The 20,682-nt window shown below is 38.4% G+C and overlaps 2 protein-coding genes and 2 long non-coding RNA genes across 5 annotated transcripts in view; 2 read left to right on the plus strand and 2 right to left on the minus strand.

The window, feature by feature from the left end:
- Nucleotides 1-891: 891 nt before the first annotated feature.
- On the plus strand, nucleotides 892-3,239 carry LOC126369564 (uncharacterized). Its single transcript, XR_007566737.1, has 3 exons — nucleotides 892-1,354; nucleotides 1,989-2,028; nucleotides 2,197-3,239. It is a non-coding gene; the product is annotated as an uncharacterized LOC126369564 (long non-coding RNA).
- Nucleotides 3,240-3,417: 178 nt separating this feature from the next.
- LOC126369521 (nuclear envelope integral membrane protein 1) lies at nucleotides 3,418-8,970 on the plus strand. Of its 2 annotated transcripts, none has more exons than XM_050013999.1 (8): nucleotides 3,418-3,767; nucleotides 4,053-4,171; nucleotides 4,454-4,670; nucleotides 5,251-5,417; nucleotides 5,610-5,825; nucleotides 5,949-6,073; nucleotides 6,223-6,405; nucleotides 7,021-8,970. In XM_050013999.1, exons 1-8 carry the CDS (start codon nucleotides 3,683-3,685, stop codon nucleotides 7,196-7,198), a joined length of 1,290 nt encoding a protein of 429 aa, XP_049869956.1. In that variant the 5' UTR covers nucleotides 3,418-3,682; the 3' UTR covers nucleotides 7,199-8,970. The 2 variants fall into 2 exon arrangements, with proteins under 2 accessions (XP_049869956.1, XP_049869957.1); XM_050014000.1 differs by having other exon boundaries at nucleotides 3,419-3,767; nucleotides 6,223-6,384.
- A 135-nt stretch (nucleotides 8,971-9,105) lies between these two features.
- Nucleotides 9,106-20,556, minus strand: LOC126369532 (ras suppressor protein 1). Its single transcript, XM_050014017.1, has 6 exons — nucleotides 20,388-20,556; nucleotides 19,796-20,086; nucleotides 19,597-19,679; nucleotides 11,580-11,694; nucleotides 10,705-10,837; nucleotides 9,106-10,391 (listed from the first exon to the last, which is right to left on the minus strand). Exons 1-6 carry the CDS (start codon nucleotides 20,539-20,541, stop codon nucleotides 10,304-10,306), a joined length of 864 nt encoding a protein of 287 aa, XP_049869974.1. The 5' UTR covers nucleotides 20,542-20,556; the 3' UTR covers nucleotides 9,106-10,303.
- Nucleotides 9,106-20,682, minus strand: part of LOC126369559 (uncharacterized) — a 118,813-nt gene continuing 107,236 nt past the window's right edge. Inside the window, exon 2 of the long non-coding RNA XR_007566731.1 lies at nucleotides 9,106-9,365. This is a non-coding gene — a long non-coding RNA (uncharacterized LOC126369559). The remainder of the gene's footprint in view (nucleotides 9,366-20,682) is intronic.

Below are 20,682 nucleotides of genomic sequence, written 5' to 3' on the forward strand. Positions count from 1 at the left end.
GTTAAAAGATGAAAAACTATCGATAGTATCGATACTATCGATAGTATTGATTGTTGAAAAACAAAAAACTATCAATACTATCGATACTATCGATACTATGTTTTTTGTTTTTCAACTATCGATACTATCAATAGTTGTACGTTGCTACAACTATTACGCAACGATAGTACGTTGCTTATCAATAGTATCGCCAAAAGAGCTATCGATACTATCGATAGGCCTATCGGTTAGGTAGATGATTTTGGCTGTTTACTATCGATAGTAAAACTATCGATTTTTCGGCAACACTAGTATCAGGGAAATGCAGGGAAATGTGAATGATTGAATGGAATGAATGGATTCAGTATGAGTGTTTCCAGATTTGGTTTCCAGACTTTCCAGGGTTCTATCAATAGTTTCAAGCTCCCACCGTCATGCCACGAAAGAAATTTAATATACTTGGTCTTTTTCTAGCACCACTTCGGATCCGTCATTTGACGGATTTGGTTTAGATAAGAATCGCAGAAGTGCGAGTGAGTGTTTCCAGATTTGGTTTCCAGACTTTCCAGGGTTCTATCAATAGTTTCAAGCTCCCACCGTCATGCCACGAAAGAAATTTAATATACTTGGTCTTTTTCTAGCACCACTTCGGATCCGTCATTTGACGGATTTGGTTTAGATAAGAATCGCAGAAGTGCGAATGCGAAAACATTCATTTGCGTTTTAATCGATCGGAGTTCGTCAAATAACAGATTCGAAGTGGCCGTAGAAGTTCGGTACAACTATTTCGTATGACAACTTGAGCACATGTGTACACATTACATCCATCCAAAAAAAGCCTGATGTAGTACCATAGTGTAGTATGAACGCGCCCAGGGTAGCTTCATAAAAAAAAAGCAAATTGTCAACAACCCTCAGAACAATAACTAAAGCATAGAAGGAAGGCTAAAATAAGAATTCAGAAACTATAAACCGGCTCTCTTCTAGCTTACGACACAAACTATGAGTGAGAAAAGGACAAATGATTCGCTCTTTGCTTCATTTTTTCCGAGGTTGTCACAACATGAAATGTCATTTGGACCTATTGGACTCATTTTAACTCGGCCAAATACATAGTAACATACATAAGAAGATTTTACTTATATTTACCGAACTATTTGACACGGTCGCGTCAACTGTGTTTACGAGTGTCTTGTGTTCAGATTGTTTTAAGTGATAATTTAACAATATTTTTCCAAATAAATGGAAAGAAACTTTTATTTATATCAAATAATTGAGTGTCTCGACTGTGTGACATTATGTCTTGTGTGGTATGGGGCTGCAGCTCACATTCAGGAAGAAAAGAAAATAGCCAACAACTTCTGTCGTTTCATCGGTAAGTTTTTTGTAATTTTCTAGTGAAATGTGAACTGCTGAACAATTTTAGGAAAGTAATATGTTTTGCTGAATAGATTTGTAGCATAAAATATTTGAGATATCCATTATATTATACGTTTCATCGATGAATACGGAATTGATTTGAGGTTATGTTGATTGTCCATAGTGATGTACTAAAATTATCGATACTTTTAATTTTTAGATTTCCTGTAGACGATAACAAAGAGAAAGAATGGATAATTCGCATTAATAGACGAAATTGGATTCCAAATAAGTACAGCCGTATTTGCTCGAAACATTTTACTGCGGATTCATTTATGTGTGTTCCTAATTCAAAGTGGAGGCGTCTTCGAGACGATGCTATTCCTACATTGAACATTATAGATCAGACAGATGAAATGGTGTTTAAATTTAAATTTCAGCCTAGCCTGCATCATCTCACTGCTGGATAGATAGATAAGATATTTGTATCATGTTATCACAACACGTTTATACTATCTATCATTCAACTACATATTATTATGTACTTAATAAACTTAGTATATATACTAAGTCTGTAGTTGTTTTATGTCTAAACAATTATGAGTTGTACACGTTTTATATAAGTAAATTATTATTATCTTTGATTTCAGATATTAAATCCAAAAGTGTCGACTGGATTTACATGAAAAGGTATATCAAATAATTTTCTTTTTTTAAATTTTTAACATGATATACATATATAGAGTGTATAATTCAACCAGCTGCACAATGCACTTAAATCAGATATATTTTACTTTTATTTTTATAGATTATTTTGTACATATACTATTTTAACATTATTATTAAACTTTATTTCAGTCAGTTCAAGAAGACGAGATGAAAAATTTAAAAGAAAAGCTGAACAAGTCCCGCCTCAAGATCAAACGACTTAATGAAAAAAAAAAAACAATGTGACAGGGTGTCACAAAGACAGTTTCTAAGCAAATTGACACTGTTTAGAAATTAATAAATTTGTATTTATTGTAAATATAATGTACATAATTAATAACGTGTGAAATAAATACTTGCTAATGAACAGATTTACGATCTAATTTATATTTCATTTTACCTCCTTTTCTTATTTACTCCTACTCCAACACTCCAGGTTGATACGAACTGCGCCCAATAAAGAATGTAATGAATGTTATAGATTTGTGTAAGCGACTTAGATAAATCTTGACTAAACCTTCCTTTACAAATACAAATATACTTTATTGCACGCAACATACAATACTTACAAGTTTTGCACGAAAGATACAGTACACCACCTACCTACCTTTTACTTTCCCTTTCTGTTCTCTTATGAATACTTGTATGCCGTATTTTTTTAAGTATAATGCTATATCTAGTACGTGCGAGTATGGTAATCCTAGTATTGAAACAGCTTGTAGCCCTAGTAAAGACCGCCATTTTATGTTTACAGAGTGGCACGTTTTTTCTGTAGGTATTTCCAGTCCATACTCTTTTCTATGTCTATGGCGTGACCCCATCGGGCCTCTTACCGTCTGTGCGGCTTAGACCCGGCGGCGGCGGTTCCAATTTGCACGGCACGTCGATCGGAACCAGTGCACGGCGGATGACATCATAAATAAATTCGAATATTACAAAATACTTACCGATGAAACGATAACAGTTGGCTATTTTCTTTCCTTCCTGAATGTGAGCTGCAGCTCCAAACTAATATAAACCAGACAATATAATCCAAAAATGGTTAGATACTTACCTATCAGAGACAGAGTCTCCTTTCATCAAGAAGAAGATAATTGCATCAATCAGAGCAGAAATCTTGTAAAAAAAATTTATCGACATTAATTGTAAGTAAATTTAATTTTATCGACATATTACTAAAGTGAAACCCAACACTAGGCAATGAAAAACTTGTGACAACCTACGAAATTACGAAACAATTTTTGTATATGCGTCTTTGTCTAACATTACGCCGGTTCCGTAAGATAAAGTAGAGCAGAATTATAGAGTTCTGTTGCTATTTTAGCCTTCCTTCTATGCTTTAGTTATTGTTCTGAGCAACAACCAATGTCCAATGAATTGTCAAAGTCAAAAAGTCAAACTGCGATCAAGACTCCTAACCTAACGTCGGTCGGTCGGCTATTTACTTTATTTTCACATCAAGAATTGAATTGAATTGAATCATCATAAATTAATACCTTTTGGTAGCTGATATAAAGCTTATTTTCAGATCAATTGTACGTAGAAATTAAATTAAAAAGCATTAAATACGGTCACAATTCTTATTACACATAATTATTTTATAACTGTTTTTCTAAATTTTTCTTACATTGTATAAATGGAATTTAGGGGATACATTTCATTTTGCTTGTTATTGTTTGTGACTTCTTTTTTTCATCAAGCAAACAGCTTAGCCTATGATGGTGAGTACATTTTAGAAGTTTCCTAAAATATTGCTTTTGTATTGAAAATTATCTTTTAGTCTCCCTATTGTTTTTATTCTAAACCACTCCTAGCTTTCTGCCAAAGTCCAAAACATGTGAAGGTTTTAATGTACCTATAAAATGTTTTAAAAAATATAAGTGCTGTTATCTTTTTGTATAAAAATAAAATGTTAGGAAAGGTATTTATTATAGAGGGCTTAACTTATTAGTATTAATGCTTCATGGAAACGTAACATATTAAGTAGGAATATACTTTTTCCTCAGTCCACTGGCTGGGTGGGTCCACCACCATAGAACGGGATGGCACTGCCAAACAAACTGTTGACATCTACTGCTATTCTGGTGCACCAAAAAGTGTGTTGTCTCTATGGCAAACAGTTAAGGTGAGTTTTCCAAATCTTAAATATATTTTGCCACTGTCCAGCACTTTAAAAGTAGTTGCATTTCACTAATGTGTTGCCAGTTACCAACATTGTTTACAAATATTCAATGTGACATACATACAACAAACTGAAAATTGTATCTTGTATGTAGGTCTTTATTTTATAAACCAAGCTAATATTTTTTTTAAAGCTAGTGTTACAAAGCATGCATAACAGATCATTTAAGAGTTTAAATGCAGCAAATAGAGCCATAATTGTCACTTATGTTTTCTTTTATTGCAGTTTCATGTCAAGATAAAAAATGATGAATTCAGGTACTATATAGGTACCAACCCTGAGGAAGTATACAAAGAATATACAGAAGATAGCTATGGCTGGTCCTCGGTTGTCAACCCATTTAATAAAAAGAACCAAAAGACGGTCACTGTTAGTGTGTTTTCACCATCCTGTATGGCAATCAATACTAAACAGAGGCATGGTTTTGATTTGCAAGTTATCAGTGAGTATCATGTTGTTCAATAATTATTTTTTAACTATCATACTAGTCTTAATTTGCAGAATTTATGTATTGCATACCTAAAATGGTACCATTTCCCATAGATTACACAATCAATTTTGTTAGTGTGCAATAGACATCTCTTATTTTTATTGTTTTTTTTTTCTGTTTTAATGCGACGAATAGGTGCCGAGACAAACCTCTGTGGTTTAACGGCATCATTCAAACCATGTATTTAGATTAAGGATATAATGAAAAAAAAAAAAAAAAAAAATTATTTAAAAAAAAGCTGTAAAATATTCCTAAATAAATTTTCTTCCTGACATTACCTAAGTTTTTTGCAGAAGCGATTGCATGCCTGATCTCCCAACCTGAAGGGAAAATCAGGCCAATTACAGGTTAGGTCACATACCTCGAAAAACATATTTCTCGGTATGTAGGTTTCCTCCCGCAGTTTTCCTTCACCACTGACCATTATGATAATCATTTAAAATCCAAACATGAATTTCTAAACAAATTAAAAAGCTAGATTTCATTCAAATAGCCTAGCGTGGCTAATCTTAAATACATTATTTTTCGACAGGAGTAGATTTATGGCGAGTTCTCTTAATGTTCTTCGGCATTGGACTGATATTTGCATCAGGGGTGCTCAGTGGAAACCCTGTATTCTTCTACATATGTGGGATATTGGTGGGAGTGTTTGCTTCATTCATGGTTCTTGTCTACTATGTCAGCAAGCTGTTGCCCAAGGTATGTTTTTATTTACTATATTCCCATTTAGGAACACCACTAAATAGTATTTACTGATAAGGGTAGTGAAAGCCATTGCAACTTGTGAAGATTTTCAGAAGAATTTCAGATAGCATCATGTATTGTGCATAGAACTAAGCTTGGAAATATGAAATTTTCACAAATTATTACAAAATGTTTTTTTTATTTCAGAAAACCTTTACATATGGCATTCTGATCGGCGGATGGACGGTCGGAGTATATCTGCTGCAACAAGTCTGGGATAACATTCGCAGTATAGTGCTTGCTCATCAGACGTATACATTCTGGTACACTATTGTAGTGAGCTTCATCAGCTTTCTCGTCTGCTATCGGATCGGTCCGCCTAAGAACCAGCGCAGCAAGAATCTCGTTATGTGGACTTTGCAAGTAGGTAGAGAATCTCGTTATGTGGACTTTGCAAGTGAGTTGAGTTGTTAATAATAGGAACAACTCATGCGAGTTGGAGTGGAGACAGTAAACCGGCTAAACATTCAAAATGTTTACTTTCAGGCGATTGGAGTACTGATGATTTTCTTCAGCAGCGAGTACCAGGAAGCGTCTGCTGCGGTGATCGTGAGCTCGCTTATAGCCAAGTACTTTCCGGAATCGCTGCTCCGCAAAATTCAAGGATATTGGTATGTTATTCTTTATTATCATTCTTACTTGGAGTCTTTTTAAATGTTTCTATGCTCTCTCCATCCGGATGGCAGAACACTTGCCTGGGCCCATTTTTGGGCCGCAAACTTAATAGGAATCTTTAAATTTTATATTGTTCTACTTCCAGGCGACGTAGATTCCCTCCGAAGATGCGGCTGCTTACCAGCGAAGAGTACTATGAACAAGGTGCCAGGGAAACTAAGGTAGCCCTGGATAACTTGCGGAAGTATTGCTCCAGCCCAGACTGTGCACAGTGGAACATAATGTTGAAGCTCAACGATTCGCGCAGGTCAGGAACCAAACCTCCCAGGTTAGGCTAAAGTATGTCCTGTACCTCCCTAAAAATTTTGGACGCATATTTTGCGTTGCTGATAATTTATGAGCCACATTCACGGACCTGCACGATTTATCCCGCGTTGTGTATCCGCCATTTACCGTCCATCTGCAACATCTGTCGCACGCCGCGAAAGACGCCACGAGAGCTTCAACAGGCGGCGTGGAGTCCGGCGTAGTTTGACTGTGAATGTGACTTAAATTGAATTAAACCTTTTGTATACATCTTTGGGTCCAATTTTTAGGGACGTATGGAGCCGCTTTGTGACTATTGTAATTACAAACACATGGTATAGAAAATAGTTCGATTCGTCTTAACTGACACCGCAGCCGCAGTGTGAACAAAGCAGGAAAGATAACTTTCAGAATATTTGTCTTAATATATCAGCCACGCCGTAGCAATTTATCTATGAAAATACGCAGCACAGCTTAATTTATTATTTTTTACATATAATCATTAAAAGTATGCAATCAGCAATCACCTCTACTTCATAATCCATAAGTAAATACTGGAACTCGTCTAACTTATTTTCAAAGCCCGGATTCTGTTCAGAAATGAATACATTTGGTATTATGTATATTTACATTTCAGGTTTGCGAGTTTTGTGGAAGGAAATTCCCATCTGAGTGATGAAGAGGTTTTAGATTATGAGTCATATGCGTTTTCTATGGACAGGAAGAGCAAACCTAGACCTCTTGCCAACTCTACTGGTGACCACCTGGAGATATCCGAGGACGATTCTTCAGACGAAGAGGAGGATGAAGTCTGACATGATATCATTGTTTTACATAAAATCGCTGTCGAGTGATAACCATATTTTTTAGAGATAAAAAAGTATGTATTTGGCCAGTGAGACTAAAATACGAGGTTTTCACATTGTGTGCTTCTTTTAAGGCCATTGTTCTTTGATTTATCTGGCACGCTTTTTTTGGCATTAATGGGTAAGTATAATAAAGGCTCTATATAACGAAAAGTTGTTAATAGCAACACTGACAAAAAGTAGTATGACGCTCTTGTATTAAAAAATCTTTCAATTCAACAAATAATATACCATAAATCTGCCAGAGAAATCAATGAACCATTGACTTTGAAAGAATCATACTCTTAGGGTCGAATCTCATCTATTCTGTCAGCACGCTATAGCAAGTTATAGCGCGCGGACGTGTGCTATCGCACGCTATCGCCTCGTCCATTCTGCCACGTATGATCTCTTCTCTCGCTCTAGCAAATGACGGTCCTGATGAACAGAAAGGAATAGAAGTATAAGAAAGTGCGAAGAGGTGCTGACAAATGTGGTTAGACCCTTAAAGTAACGAATGTAGTAGTTTAAAGAAATAAATGGCAGGCTGGCAGACTTCACGCCATGTGAGCCACTGCCAATTGAAATGCTGCTGATTATAAGTAATTAGATTTTGGGAATGAAGGGAGCAAATGAGACAGCTCAATTATACTCATTTGCATTTTTGGTAACCATGTTAGATATACTATTTGTGTGCCTTAACTTCTCGAGTAAGGTACCTAAGTCAAGATGTGGATGCCCTCAGCGCTCCATGTTTTCTATGAATTCATACTAACAAAATACTAAAATTAAAACATTTATGCTATATGCATAAGTAACTGACTTTACGTTACTTTTATTGTTATCGTACATGTATTTTTTAAGATTTTGAATGATTATGATCTCTTATTTGTAACGATTTTAATTTACTATTCTTTTACTTTGCACGCCTTAATATCGATAAAACTTAAGTTAGATTAGGTATGGCTGGATTTATAGTGTTTTCTGCTGTTATAACTAAGGGTTTGTTTAAATATAAAAAAAAAGTACTTACAATCTCAAAATTTAGGTAGAGGATGAATATGTGGCATATTGATATTACGGTGATTCTAAGTCGAGAATTAGGGGTGCCCTTTTTTCTTATTTTTTTGTCTTATTATTGGAGTTCATGTCCTTACACATTGTCCATAAATAACTTGAATATTCTAATAGTGATTATGAGAATAAGACGGTATTACAAATAATAAGAAACATTTTATGTCAGCCAATATAGACCCCTGAGAATTAGTGATAAGTTCTGTGGCATTTTTGTTACAAACTAGCCCTTATAAAACTTAGGGAGAATAAGTGAATGTAAGAAAGAGAAGGATCAATCAAAACGTATTATTATATCATTTTCGATGTTAATTATTGAACAAACAAATATTAGATTAAAATGAAAAACCTACATACATATGCTTTTTGTTCTGTAATATATTCATTATGCTGATAATAGGAGAGTCTCTAAAGTAAAAATATACTTTTTGTTAGTAAACACGTTTATTCTTAACATAAAGATAAATTGTATATTTTTATATCATAGCACCATTAGGCATTAAAAATTGTAAATATATAAGTGCACTTATAAACAACTTCAGGCATGACGTATCTTTTTTAGGCTTTAAACATTTCCAAATAACAATGTTCCTTAGCTCATGTTCTTCTTGTGTGGAATTCATGAATTATTTTTTACTTGTGTGGAATAAAGGCGATAATTGAACAAATCAATTGTATTATTTAGACACTTGTGACATCTCCGGCTTGGAAGTTATTAGCTATCGACAATTTTTTTTAAAGAAAAAAACTAAAGATATAGATCCTGTGCCAGTAAAAGAGACACATATATTAACAGTTGATCGTCGACTGTTCATACTGCCGGGGAACACTCTCTCATCATCAATAGCAGCGACCAGAGCTATCAAACATAACACTCGATTACCGTTGCTCGCTTGGCGTTACCTCACGCAGAAAGACAAACCAGTTTTTTTTTGACGTGACTTTTTTGTAGATTTGCCGCAGATGGCATTAACTACTTGGCCTGACAAATGGGGATCGATGAAGGCTCACCCGGTACAACGTTTAAGCCAACAGGCCTGAGGGTGCCCAGTTGAGCGCGAACCTCAGCTCAGGGCGTCGTCTGAGGAAGAATATTTGAAAGGATTAATCGACCCTAGTGGGTCGATAGCGATAAGCGCTGAATGAGGGAAATCGTCGACCACGCCGGCGGGATCGGTATCGGGGTTCTGAAGTGTTTGGTGTCGCGAGCTGATTGGCCGCCTCTATTGCTAGAGCAGCGTCGTAGCGTAGTGGGGGCGGCAGGGGCGGCCCCGCCCCGGGCGGCACTTTTTAGGGGGCGGCAAAATTTCACAATCTATAATATATAAAATGAAACCCGTTCTCCGTTGTCACGACATAACATAAAAACGGCTTGACCGATTTAGCTGATTTTTTTTAGTTTACTAATAATCTGTACAAGGTTCTTACGGAAAAAAATATACTTTAAATTGAAATATGTAAATAAAAGGGCGGCAAAATTGTCTTCCGCCCCGGGCGGCCGACACCCACGCTACGCCGCTGGGCTAGAGTAATCGGGTCGTCGGGTGAGAGCCAGACCAGTGTTAATTTTATTAATCTATGCGGGATATACTGCCCGAGCGAGTAGTCGCCCGTCGTACTGGAACACTCGCTTATAGCTTAGCGACAAAATTATCATAAATACACGCTCGATTCTCCTTGTTTGCCAATTCTTGTCTATAGCTCTAATCGCTTCTCTCCCGGTCCGCGGAGGTCCGTGTTACTCTATGCTTCTCTCTCATCGTCGGCGGTAGGACAAGTGCCTAACATAACTTGTCAGTATAAAATATATTTCTATAAATTAATCAGGTCAGTAACATTAAAAGTTAATACTTGAGACAATTAACAACTAATACAAATATGTTATGAACAGATATTTAACAAGTAAAGAAATCGCGCGAAATTAGTCTTAGTTATGGCACATCAAAATATGTTTCCTTTGATAATTTAATGTCAATCAAAGTGAGTTTCATGTATTAGTGTTTAAGATCTGGCGCGACTAGCTTTCTTGCTTTTATCCAAAGTCTGTGGCGGCGGTGGAGGCTTCGCCGACATGTGGCGGCTGTACAACCTGCAAAGATATAAATATAGTTGAATTAAGTTCAGTTTTATTTAAACTGCACACATAAAGTAAAACGTAAACTTGGTTGGTTAGAGAACATTCGAGTCTCCAACATGAGTTCTAAAAACATAACTGCGGATAAAAGTAACGCGACCTTTGTTAGTGAAGTATTATTACTTGTAGATTCGTCTATTTTGCATTATGGCATTTTTATATGGAGGTAAGTGCGTAAGATTGTGTCGGTATCAGAAGGATATTCATTATGGTCTTGGAGACTACAATTATAATGGATAATGCAAGCACATATAAAAAAAAAACTTACACTCTGTAGGTTTCAGACCGCAGGTAGTCAAGAACATGGGACGGGCCCAGTTTCAGTTGGTCTTCAATAGGCGGCACCCAGAAGTTACCCTCCAATCTCAACACTGCCTTATTACTGGCCAAATCCAACGTTCCTGGTGATATGAAAATTATTAATTTATGTATTAATGCATTTAAATATTCAAAATACAAAAAATATAATAATAATAATAATATTCAAAATACTTTATTATCACACTGTCCTGTCACTGTCACACGGTTTCGATATTTGTACTAATTTTCAAATTGGTCCAATATTTGAAAAAGTCGCTTCTGTCGTGTGGGTTGTGAGGTGAATTATCTACCTCATCAACCCTGTCTTCAGGGTTACTATTGAGCCGCCAAAGGCAAAGGCATGTAACCCTCCTTTACATCAGTAAGTAGTAACCAGAACCAACGGCTTAACGTGCCTTCCGAAGCACCGAAAAAGTCGTGACAGAATGACAAACAAAGTCACGCCAGTCATTACGATCTTTAATGGGGTGGATAGGGCCACAAGTAGACAACATTTTTGAAACCCTAAAATGACTATGATAAATACATAGTCATTTTAGGGTTTGGGTCATGGTGACAGGTGATCAGCTCAATGCCCATATAACGGATGGAGTATTATTATTATATACGAGTAAAATAGAAAGGGCTTGAGCTTATACAGCCCAAATGGCCGCTGCAACCTTGTGAGCTCTATTGTGACCAAGTCCCTAACAGATTGAGTATATGATTGTCTTGATTACCAATTTTTTCTTTTTAGATTGGTTCAGTCTGCCTCTCAGTATAGGCCTTAAAACAGATAGAGTAACTTTCGCTTAATGGTGTGGGTTGGAGCAGTAAACATACCAATCTCAGGAGGAAGCACGACGAGACGGTTGCCCTGCACGTGTAGCTCTCGAAGGCGTGTCAACTGCCCTAACTCACGCGGCACCTCAATTAGGTCATTCTCCCGCATGGATAGCTGCAACAAACAATAATGATTATTTATTGTGGTTCAAGTGTGGTTGGTCATCAACCTTACCACCCACATTAAAGTTAATTGGGATTGCCGAAACTCGTTGTAAACCATAAATTCAAATGTGAAGTCTGGCCGGAGAGATAAAGTCTATTGTTAGGGAGTTTGACTTCGATAGCTAAAGAGAGAAAATTGGACTGACCTGAAGCTCCTCGTCTGCTGGATTTCGGGGCGCCCCGGTCTCGTTCACCACAGGCAGTGTATATAGTCCTTGTGTGTAAGATTGCACTTGTCTTGTGTCGATAATTTGGAGTAATTGAGCACTTTTGGAAGATAGAAAAGCCTAGAAGGCGTATGAGCTCGTTGAGCCGTTGTGATTCGACTTGAAAAGTCTTGAGAATGCAATGAGAAAGAGACGTAGTTCAGTCTCTTCACGTTGGCAGCACTGTCGTGTGCGTTTCATTAGTGCACTTTGCAAAGCGTTTTGATCATATCCAAAATTCAAATTAGCTATCGATTTGGATGAATAGAAATACATAAATTACGAACTAGAAATAACCGTCTTGTGCTTGTGACAATTGGTTTTAAAAGAAGTACGGAACATGCCGCCGACCATAAAATAATGCTTATTTTATTAAGAAACTATGCTAAACTTAGAATACTACAACATGCAATGAAATAGTAAAAGAAAAACCTAATCAATAGGCAACGGGCAGACCTTAACGACAGGTCGCTTGGTTACGGTATTACCGGTGCGCACAGTCACTACGCGAGTAACACCGTCAGAGCCCGGGTGCAGCTGCTGCACGCGCGCCAGGCGCCACTGCAGCGGCGGCAGCGTGTTGTCGATCAACACAACTACAGATCCCTCATGGAGGGGTGTGTTAGGGTCATCGTGAAACCATTTACCACGCTGTTGAAGCTGGTGGAGGTATTCGACACTCCAGCGCTTCCAAAAATGTTGTACAGCTTGTTGAATCACTTGCCACCTGACGAGGCGGTTAGGATTGTCGTGAGTTAGGTTAAACTCGGGGAGTGCATTTAAAGGTTCCCCGATAAGGAAGTGTCCGGGTGTTAGTGGTAACGGATCGGAAGGATCGTTACTGAGGCTGCTGAGAGGCCTTGAATTCAGAACAGCTTCAATCTGACAAATTAATGTGTTAAATTCGTCTTGTGTAAGTGCAAGAGAACCTATGACGCGATGCAAATGAACCTTGAGTGACTTGACCGCGGATTCATATATTCCACCAAAGTGGCTTCCGTAAGGCGGATTAAAATGCCAAGTTATGGACATATCAGTTAAATGATTTTGAATGACAGCGTTGTTCGCTTCATTCTGTAAGAATGAGTAAAGTTCTGAGAGGTAACGATTACAACCTACAAAGTTTTTTCCGTTGTCGGAATAAATGTCCGTACATAACCCTCGACGTGATATGAAACGGCGCAATGCATTTAGGAATGCTTCAGTTGACAATTCTGGAACGAGTTCGAGATGAATCGCTTTAGTTGACATGCAAATAAAGACGCAAACATATGATTTGAATATTTTCGCATTTCGGTATTTATTAGATTTAAGATTGAAATGTCCAGCAAAATCAATCCCGACGTGGAGAAATGGACGTAAATTACGAACTCGGGCGGCCGGTAGTGGAGCCATCGGCGGCTGTCGAGCGACCGGTCGCGCGCGGAAGCAACGCACGCAGCGGCGTGTGCGCATACGGACAGCGTCGCGAGCGCAGAGAATCCAGTAAGTTTGTGCAAGTATGCACTGTAAAGTCTGAGGGCCAACGTGTAAGTTTGTCGTATGATAAAAATCTATGAGTAAATTTGTAAAATGATGTCGTTTTGGTAAAATAATCTGATGTCTTGCATCGTAAGGAATGTTGGCATGACTAATTCTGCCGCCGACCCTGAGGAGTCCGACGTCATCAATAAAAGGTTTAAGTCTTTGAAGACGTTGAGTACATCTGTCATCGTCCTTAAGACGAGAGATGTCTTCTGAGAAATGTTCGGATTGAACCAGTGAGATAATGCGGTTGAGAGCCTGTTTGGTCTCTGAAACCGTTACGTGCTGAGAAGCATATGATTCTGTTTTACGACATTTCTTGTAAAATCGAAAGATTAGTGCCACGATGCGCAGCATCTTGGGCAGCGAAGAGAATCGCTCGATGAACTCGAGAGTGGGTTCACTCTTCTGAGTGACGAGAGTGTGTTTGCGACGTTCTTCGTCAGTATGACAATTGACGTGAGATATAGGCCATTCGGGCTGCGGTTTAGAGAGCCAGGAGGGTCCATGGAACCATTGTTGATGGTCCAAGCGAGACGGTAGAACACCTCGGGACGCGGGGTCCGCCGGGTTGTCAGCAGAGCGTACATGGTGCCACTGTGCAGCAGGTACGTTATTCGTAGTTTCCGCGATGCGGTTACAAACGTAAGTTCGCCACTTGTCAGGAGATGAGCGCAACCAAGCAAGTGTGATTGACGAATCGCACCAAGCGAAGATTTCGTTGAAAGTTAAATATGAGCTGTAAGCTCTAATCACCTTTTTTATCAGTTTTGATAAAAGCAGAGCACCACATAATTCTAAGCGTGGGATTGAAAGGCGTTTCAAAGGCGCAACCTTTGTCTTGCCAAGAAGAAGATGAGACGTGATGCAACCATCAGCATCTATGACGCGAATGTAGACGCAGGCTGAGTACGCCTTTTCTGAGGCGTCGGAAAAGCCGTGAAGCTGCACGTTGTGCGTGCTTGGAAGAACATGACGAGGTAACGCTATGTTTTGTAGCAGTGGAAGTTCATCAAGAAACTGATACCACAAATCGCAGATTCCTTGTGGAGGAGCGTCGTCCCATCCTACACCGGATACCCACAGAAGTTGAATTAAATGTTTAGCAAACAGAGTTATAGGACTAAGAAAACCTAGAGGATCGTAAATCTTAGCAATTTCTGCAAGCATGATACGCTTTGTACATTTACGCGAAGGCGTATCTGTCTGGTAGGTAAAACTATCCGATTTAGGATTCCACTTGAGTCCAAGTACCTTGACAGACTTGTCAGTGTCAAGAGCTGAAAGTATGAGAGAGTCGTCATAAGTCTCGTCATTGTTAAAAACATGCGATAAGAAATCGGAGCTATTGCTAGTCCATTTGCGGAGTTCGAACGTTCCCGCTTTGCAAATAGACGTAAGTTGACGCTGAAGAGCGAGAGCATCATCTAGGTTGTCAGAACCGGTAACGACATCGTCAACGAAGACATCGTTGAGAAGCACCTGCGAAGCAAGTGGGAATGCGTTGGCTTCATCAATCGCTAATTGACGAAGTGTCCGTAAGGCCAAGAATGGCGCAGAGGCAACGCCGAAAGTCACCGTGCACAGGCGGTATTCCTGTACAGGATCAAGAGGAGAGAATCTCCAGAGAATGCGATGAAAGTCGCGATGTTCTTTACAAATGTTAATGAAGCGATACATCATTTTGATGTCAGCTGTGAATACGATTTTGTGAAGTCTATATTTTAGAAGAACTTCCGATATGTCTTGTTGAAGCTTCTGTCCTGTAAGGAGATTGTCGTTGAGAGAACGACCTGATGTCGTTTTGCACGAGGCATCGAAAACAACACGCAGCTGCGTAGTGACAGCCTTTTGTCGAAGCACGAAGTGATGAGGTATGTAGTAAGGAGATATGTCAGTGTTGACAGAGTCCTTGACAGTCTCCATATGTCCCATGTCTAGGTACTCCTGAAGACATTTATTGTATTCAGCTCGTAAAGCAGGATCACGCGACAGTCGAGCTTCAATTTTGTGTAAGCGAGAAAGAGCGACATCACGAGAATCGCCTAGAGGAGGCGCATTTTCCTTAAAGGGAAGACAAACAGTATATTTACCCAGTGGGTCACGTGTATGAGTATTCACGAAAATTGATTCGCATAAAGCGTCGTCTTTTGAGAGCTGAGTCTCTTCTGGAATGGATTCCAATTCCCAAAACCGTTGGAGTTGGGTGTCCAAAGAACTAGTGCTAAGGTTCGTACTGACACGACCTTGACGTGTATGAGAAATTCTACCATTGAGTAGGTAGCCAAAGATGCTATTCATAGCCACAGGAGTGCCTTGTGGGCCTATGATATTATCATGAAGCAGTATGCTATCACTATAGTCAGACCCCAGTAGGAGCTCAACAGGACGCGCAGAACGCAGTTCTGGGTCTGCCAGATTAAGACCTTGAAGGTGAGTAATTTGCTCAAACGAGCTTGGCACGTTTGGAATGTAACTAGTAATTTTAGGTAAAATAAGCGCTTCAATGAACAACTTAGGTTCTGTTTTATCACGAGGCGTAACTTCGCATAAGACGTATCCACGCGGTCGTTCGTTGCTGTCGCCGATACCAGAGACAGTCATGCTGGTGTGTGCGGGACGTCGCGGCAGGCCGAGCCGCTGCACACAGGACTCCGTGATGAGCGTGGCTTGCGAGCCTTGGTCTACGAGCGCGCGCACGGGGCGCGCCGGACGGCGGGCGTCGTCAGGAGAACGAATGTTAACGAGCGCGGTGGTTAGAAGAACCGTACAGTTATTGTTGTGTGTAGGAACCGAACCCCCATGTAATGAAGTGGGTGAAGCTAAATTATTGCTTGGCGAGTGTGACTCGGGAAGCTTAGAATAATATTCCGCAGTCAGTGTGACATTTGGAACGGGCACATCCTCATGTAATAAGGAGTGGTGCCGCTGAGAGCAAACGCGGCAACTGTGGCGCGAGCTACAGTCCTTTGTTTCATGACCGATAAACAAGCAGTTATAACAAATTTTGTTTTCTGTTATAAAACGTTTACGTTCGGCTAAATTAAGTTTTTGAAATTTATCGCACTTGTATAAAGGATGAGAATTGAGTTTACAGTACGCGCATTTAATTTTATTCAAATAATCCGTTGAAGTAACAGTATGAAAACTCATAGTTCGCGCGGAACGAGTAAAAGATTCCGATGAGCGCGGCACGTTGTGCTTAGATTGATGCGCGTCGGAGTGCGAGCGATTAATCGACAGCGCGCGGCGAGATGCGTGCGCGGGAGAAGGGCGCGGCGGTGGCGGCGAGCCGAGCGGCGCCGGCGGCGGCGGCCGGGCCGCGCTTGAGAAGCGAGCCGACATCACCTCAGACGTCGATAGCTCCTTGTTAAGGAAAACTATCAATTCCTTGACATTAGGTATGTCACGTGACGACTGTAACGACAGTTCGAAACGTCTTCGAATGTTAGGGGTAATTTTGCGCAGCAAAATGTTCAGAAGTAGAAAAGTCCAGTCCGACACTGGAAACCCCAAAGACAATAAGGCCGTGATGTTTTCGTGATAGGTATTTAATAAGTTACGTAAACTCGACTCAAAGTTTTTATCAATAACTGATTCCACGTCCAGAATGTTATCTAAATGTTTAGTTGCAATAATACGTTTGTTGTCATAACGATTTATCAACACCTGCAAGGCGTTTTCATAGTTAGACTCGGTAACAGGTATAGATTTAATTAAGTTATAAGGTTCACTTTTCAATGACAATAATAAGTAACGAAAACGTTCAACGTTTGTTAATGAGTTGTTATCGTGAACAAGTGATTTGAACAAATCATAAAAAGCGTTCCATTCAGTCAGTTGACCATCAAAAGATTGCAATGCTAAAGTAGGTAATTTAACATGCATTTTGTTAAGTTCGTTCGAATCATGTCCGCAGGACATTGACCCGTTAGCTACACTTTGCCTACGCGTTTCTTTCAAAGCATCTAAAATGATTTGCGTTTCATAATATAAAGAATCAAACTGGTTTCTTATCGCCAAGTGTTGATCTTTACTGAATTCACCTTGTTTCGCAGAAAGTTTTTCGATTTTTGCTTGAACTTGTAAGAATGTTTTCTTTATGGAATTTAATTCTTTAACGCGAACTCTGAACTCAGCAGGATTGTTGGAACAATCCACAATACGTTGAATATTGTTAATAGCTAAATCACGTTCAAATGATAATTGTTCAAGTTCCATTGTTACCATGAAGTAAAACGTAAAAGTTGTAAAGTTTAGGTATAAAGTGTATAACGTAAATGTATATAGGTACGAGTATCTATGTAAATGTAAATGAAAGTTGTAATAAGTCGGAAATAAAATGTTTTGTCCCAAATTAAAACGTACGTCACGTTTTGTTTAGTGGTTTTAATAAGATTTAACACGCAATGTTAAATATGTAAAATGTATGAATAAGTACGTAAATACTTAAACCAAAGAAAAACTGATCATGTACGAAAATACAATGACCGCTAGATTGGGTCTGGTATATAGGAATACCTAAACCGCTAAGAAGTGTTGTAATTAGTAGTAGCAATACGTACTAAATACGAGTAGAAAATTATTAGTATGTAATACCAATATTAAACCGGCCAAGTAATGGCGGCTATTGTAACGCGCTGCGCGAGCTGCTGCCGTGGCGCGCGGCGTTTGTTACCTACCTACCCGCGGTGCGGGAAATAAATTGAAGTAAACTTTGGAAAAAATGCTCAAAACCCCATGAAACTATATATAATTAGAAAGGTCTCGTTGAGATCTAACTATGCACACCGGTATTATCGCAAAATAACACGCTTAGTGGTCGGAAACTCGATATTAATAATTATGGCTGGCGGTAGAACCCGACGCTGCGCACATAACTATTGCAAGTCGCTAGCACAAGACAAGTTGTTTACGCGTAAATTAACACAATAGAACCAAGATACACAACGATATATCCGGCTCGAATAAATGTTAGGGAGTTTGACTTCGATAGCTAAAGAGAGAAAATTGGACTGACCTGAAGCTCCTCGTCTGCTGGATTTCGGGGCGCCCCGGTCTCGTTCACCACAGGCAGTGTATATAGTCCTTGTGTGTAAGATTGCACTTGTCTTGTGTCGATAATTTGGAGTAATTGAGCACTTTTGGAAGATAGAAAAGCCTAGAAGGCGTATGAGCTCGTTGAGCCGTTGTGATTCGACTTGAAAAGTCTTGAGAATGCAATGAGAAAGAGACGTAGTTCAGTCTCTTCACGTTGGCAGCACTGTCGTGTGCGTTTCATTAGTGCACTTTGCAAAGCGTTTTGATCATATCCAAAATTCAAATTAGCTATCGATTTGGATGAATAGAAATACATAAATTACGAACTAGAAATAACCGTCTTGTGCTTGTGACAATTGGTTTTAAAAGAAGTACGGAACATCTATTATAGTAGACTTCAGAGCTTTTTGTTATATTATACTTACCTATCAGTTATAATAATAATAAAACACTTATTGCACACAAATTTACAAAACATTTACAGGATAAACTTATTCTAAGGTGAGGAAAGGCAACCTTATCGCTAAGAGTGATCTCTCAGTTACTAAATTTACAAAACATTTACAGGATAAACTTATTCTAAGGTGGGGAAAGGCAACCTTATCGCTAAGAGTGATATCTCAGTTAAATCTCAGCTAGATCAGTCAATTATATCATATATTTATCAGACAAAATTAAAATACTAATATATATTTTACTATTGCTACAAGGAATAATTATACATTTTTCCCTCTTTTCAAATCTATATTACATTACATCAATAAATAAAATGTTACGATGGATTCCTACAAAATCTATGGTTTTACTGACCATAAAATTATTACTTACTTAATCCTTAACATAATACCTAGGTATGACATTGTTCAAAAACAAGTTTAATTAAAATTTATCCTGTTTCCAAACAAAATTCTATACCCATAATTTCCTTCTTATTTGTCTGTGACAATACTTACAGAATAGCTTTTATTTTTTCTTTTAATTGAATGAATATAATATACCTATATTGAAAAGGAAAAATTAAGAGCTAGTGAGGTAGGAAATTATTAATTATGGTTGAAATAAAATACCTATGTAAAACTTACAATTTGTAGATTCTTCAAATTCCCAATTTCCTGTGGCAAAAACTCAAAGTCATTGTCACCCAAATATAAAGCACGCAGACTTTCTGTAAGAGAAATATTTCAACATGCTATATGTTTTGTAACAAAAACCTTAAGAGAATCATGAATAATCAAACTTTTTTATTTATCTTGTAGACTTGCTTATTAGAAAAATGCTTACCCATCATGAAGAAGTTTCCTGGTAATGTTTTTTCATTCAAGTTATTGTATGTCAAGTCCAGGATTTCAAGGACAGGGAATGCTCCAAAGCCTCTTGGCAAGCCATACAGCCGGTTGAGTGACACATTTAAGATTCGAAGCTTGGGTAGAGATGACAGGCTGACTGGGAGCTCCTCAATGTGGTTGTTGGCAAGATTCAAGATCTCTAAATTGATCAAGTTGGCCAATGCTGCAGGGACTGTCTGCAGTTTGTTATGGCTCAGTGACAGACGGGTTACATTCGCAAGACTGACTGGAAAGAAATAGAATATTCAACATTATGTTCATGGTCAAATTTAAGTTTATTTATAACTGTGGCATCATTTAGGGCATTGTACTTGTAATGTATTTTATGTTTGCATGTTCCCTAATACAACAATAGTCACTTTTAATCTATTTATGTAACAATAGCTTATAATTGCACCAAATTCATAGCAGGTATTTATATTTTGATCTTGTAAAGGTAACAGATGAGAACAAGTTCAACAAGTTTACAGATAGTACCAAAACCCGTTCCGTAAAAGGAGAAAACAACTGTAAATTAACCAACTTACAGAGTCCTGGTATCTCGTCCAAGCTGGAGATCCCTTTGTCCACTAAATCTATTTCAGGGTTGTTTATTTCCCTCGCTTCTTCAATTACTTTCTTAGCTTTCGACATTTTGCCAGTGTTTGGAATACAGGAAACTGGAGGATGGTGGTGACTCATAGCGATAATTTTTCACACTCGTTCAAATACTATTGTTATGTTTCGTTAGGCTATCTTTTACTTTTAAGTTAATTTGTAGTATAAGCAAAAATAAGCAGCAGCATCATTATAATTTATATTTTTTATAGTTAAAATTAGAAA

The sequence above is a fragment of the Pectinophora gossypiella genome, chromosome 9 (assembly GCF_024362695.1).
Source record: "Pectinophora gossypiella chromosome 9, ilPecGoss1.1, whole genome shotgun sequence".
Classification (NCBI taxonomy): domain Eukaryota; kingdom Metazoa; phylum Arthropoda; class Insecta; order Lepidoptera; family Gelechiidae; genus Pectinophora; species Pectinophora gossypiella.

Excerpts from the sequence above, each read along its gene's own strand:
- LOC126369521 (XM_050013999.1), top strand. The coding sequence starts at position 3,683 with ATGGAATTTAGGGGATACATTTCATTTTGCTTGTTATTGTTTGTGACT. Across the intron at positions 5,826-5,948 it reads TCGTTATGTGGACTTTGCAA|GCGATTGGAGTACTGATGAT; the intron begins GTAGGTAGAGAA and ends GTTTACTTTCAG. Across the intron at positions 6,074-6,222 it reads CGCAAAATTCAAGGATATTG|GCGACGTAGATTCCCTCCGA; the intron begins GTATGTTATTCT and ends TTCTACTTCCAG.
- LOC126369532 (XM_050014017.1), bottom strand. The coding sequence starts at position 20,541 with ATGAGTCACCACCATCCTCCAGTTTCCTGTATTCCAAACACTGGCAAA. Across the intron at positions 19,680-19,795 it reads AGGAAACTTCTTCATGATGG|AAAGTCTGCGTGCTTTATAT; the intron begins GTAAGCATTTTT and ends TTTCTCTTACAG. Across the intron at positions 11,695-19,596 it reads ATTTGAAGAATCTACAAATT|CTATCCATGCGGGAGAATGA; the intron begins GTAAGTTTTACA and ends TGTTTGTTGCAG.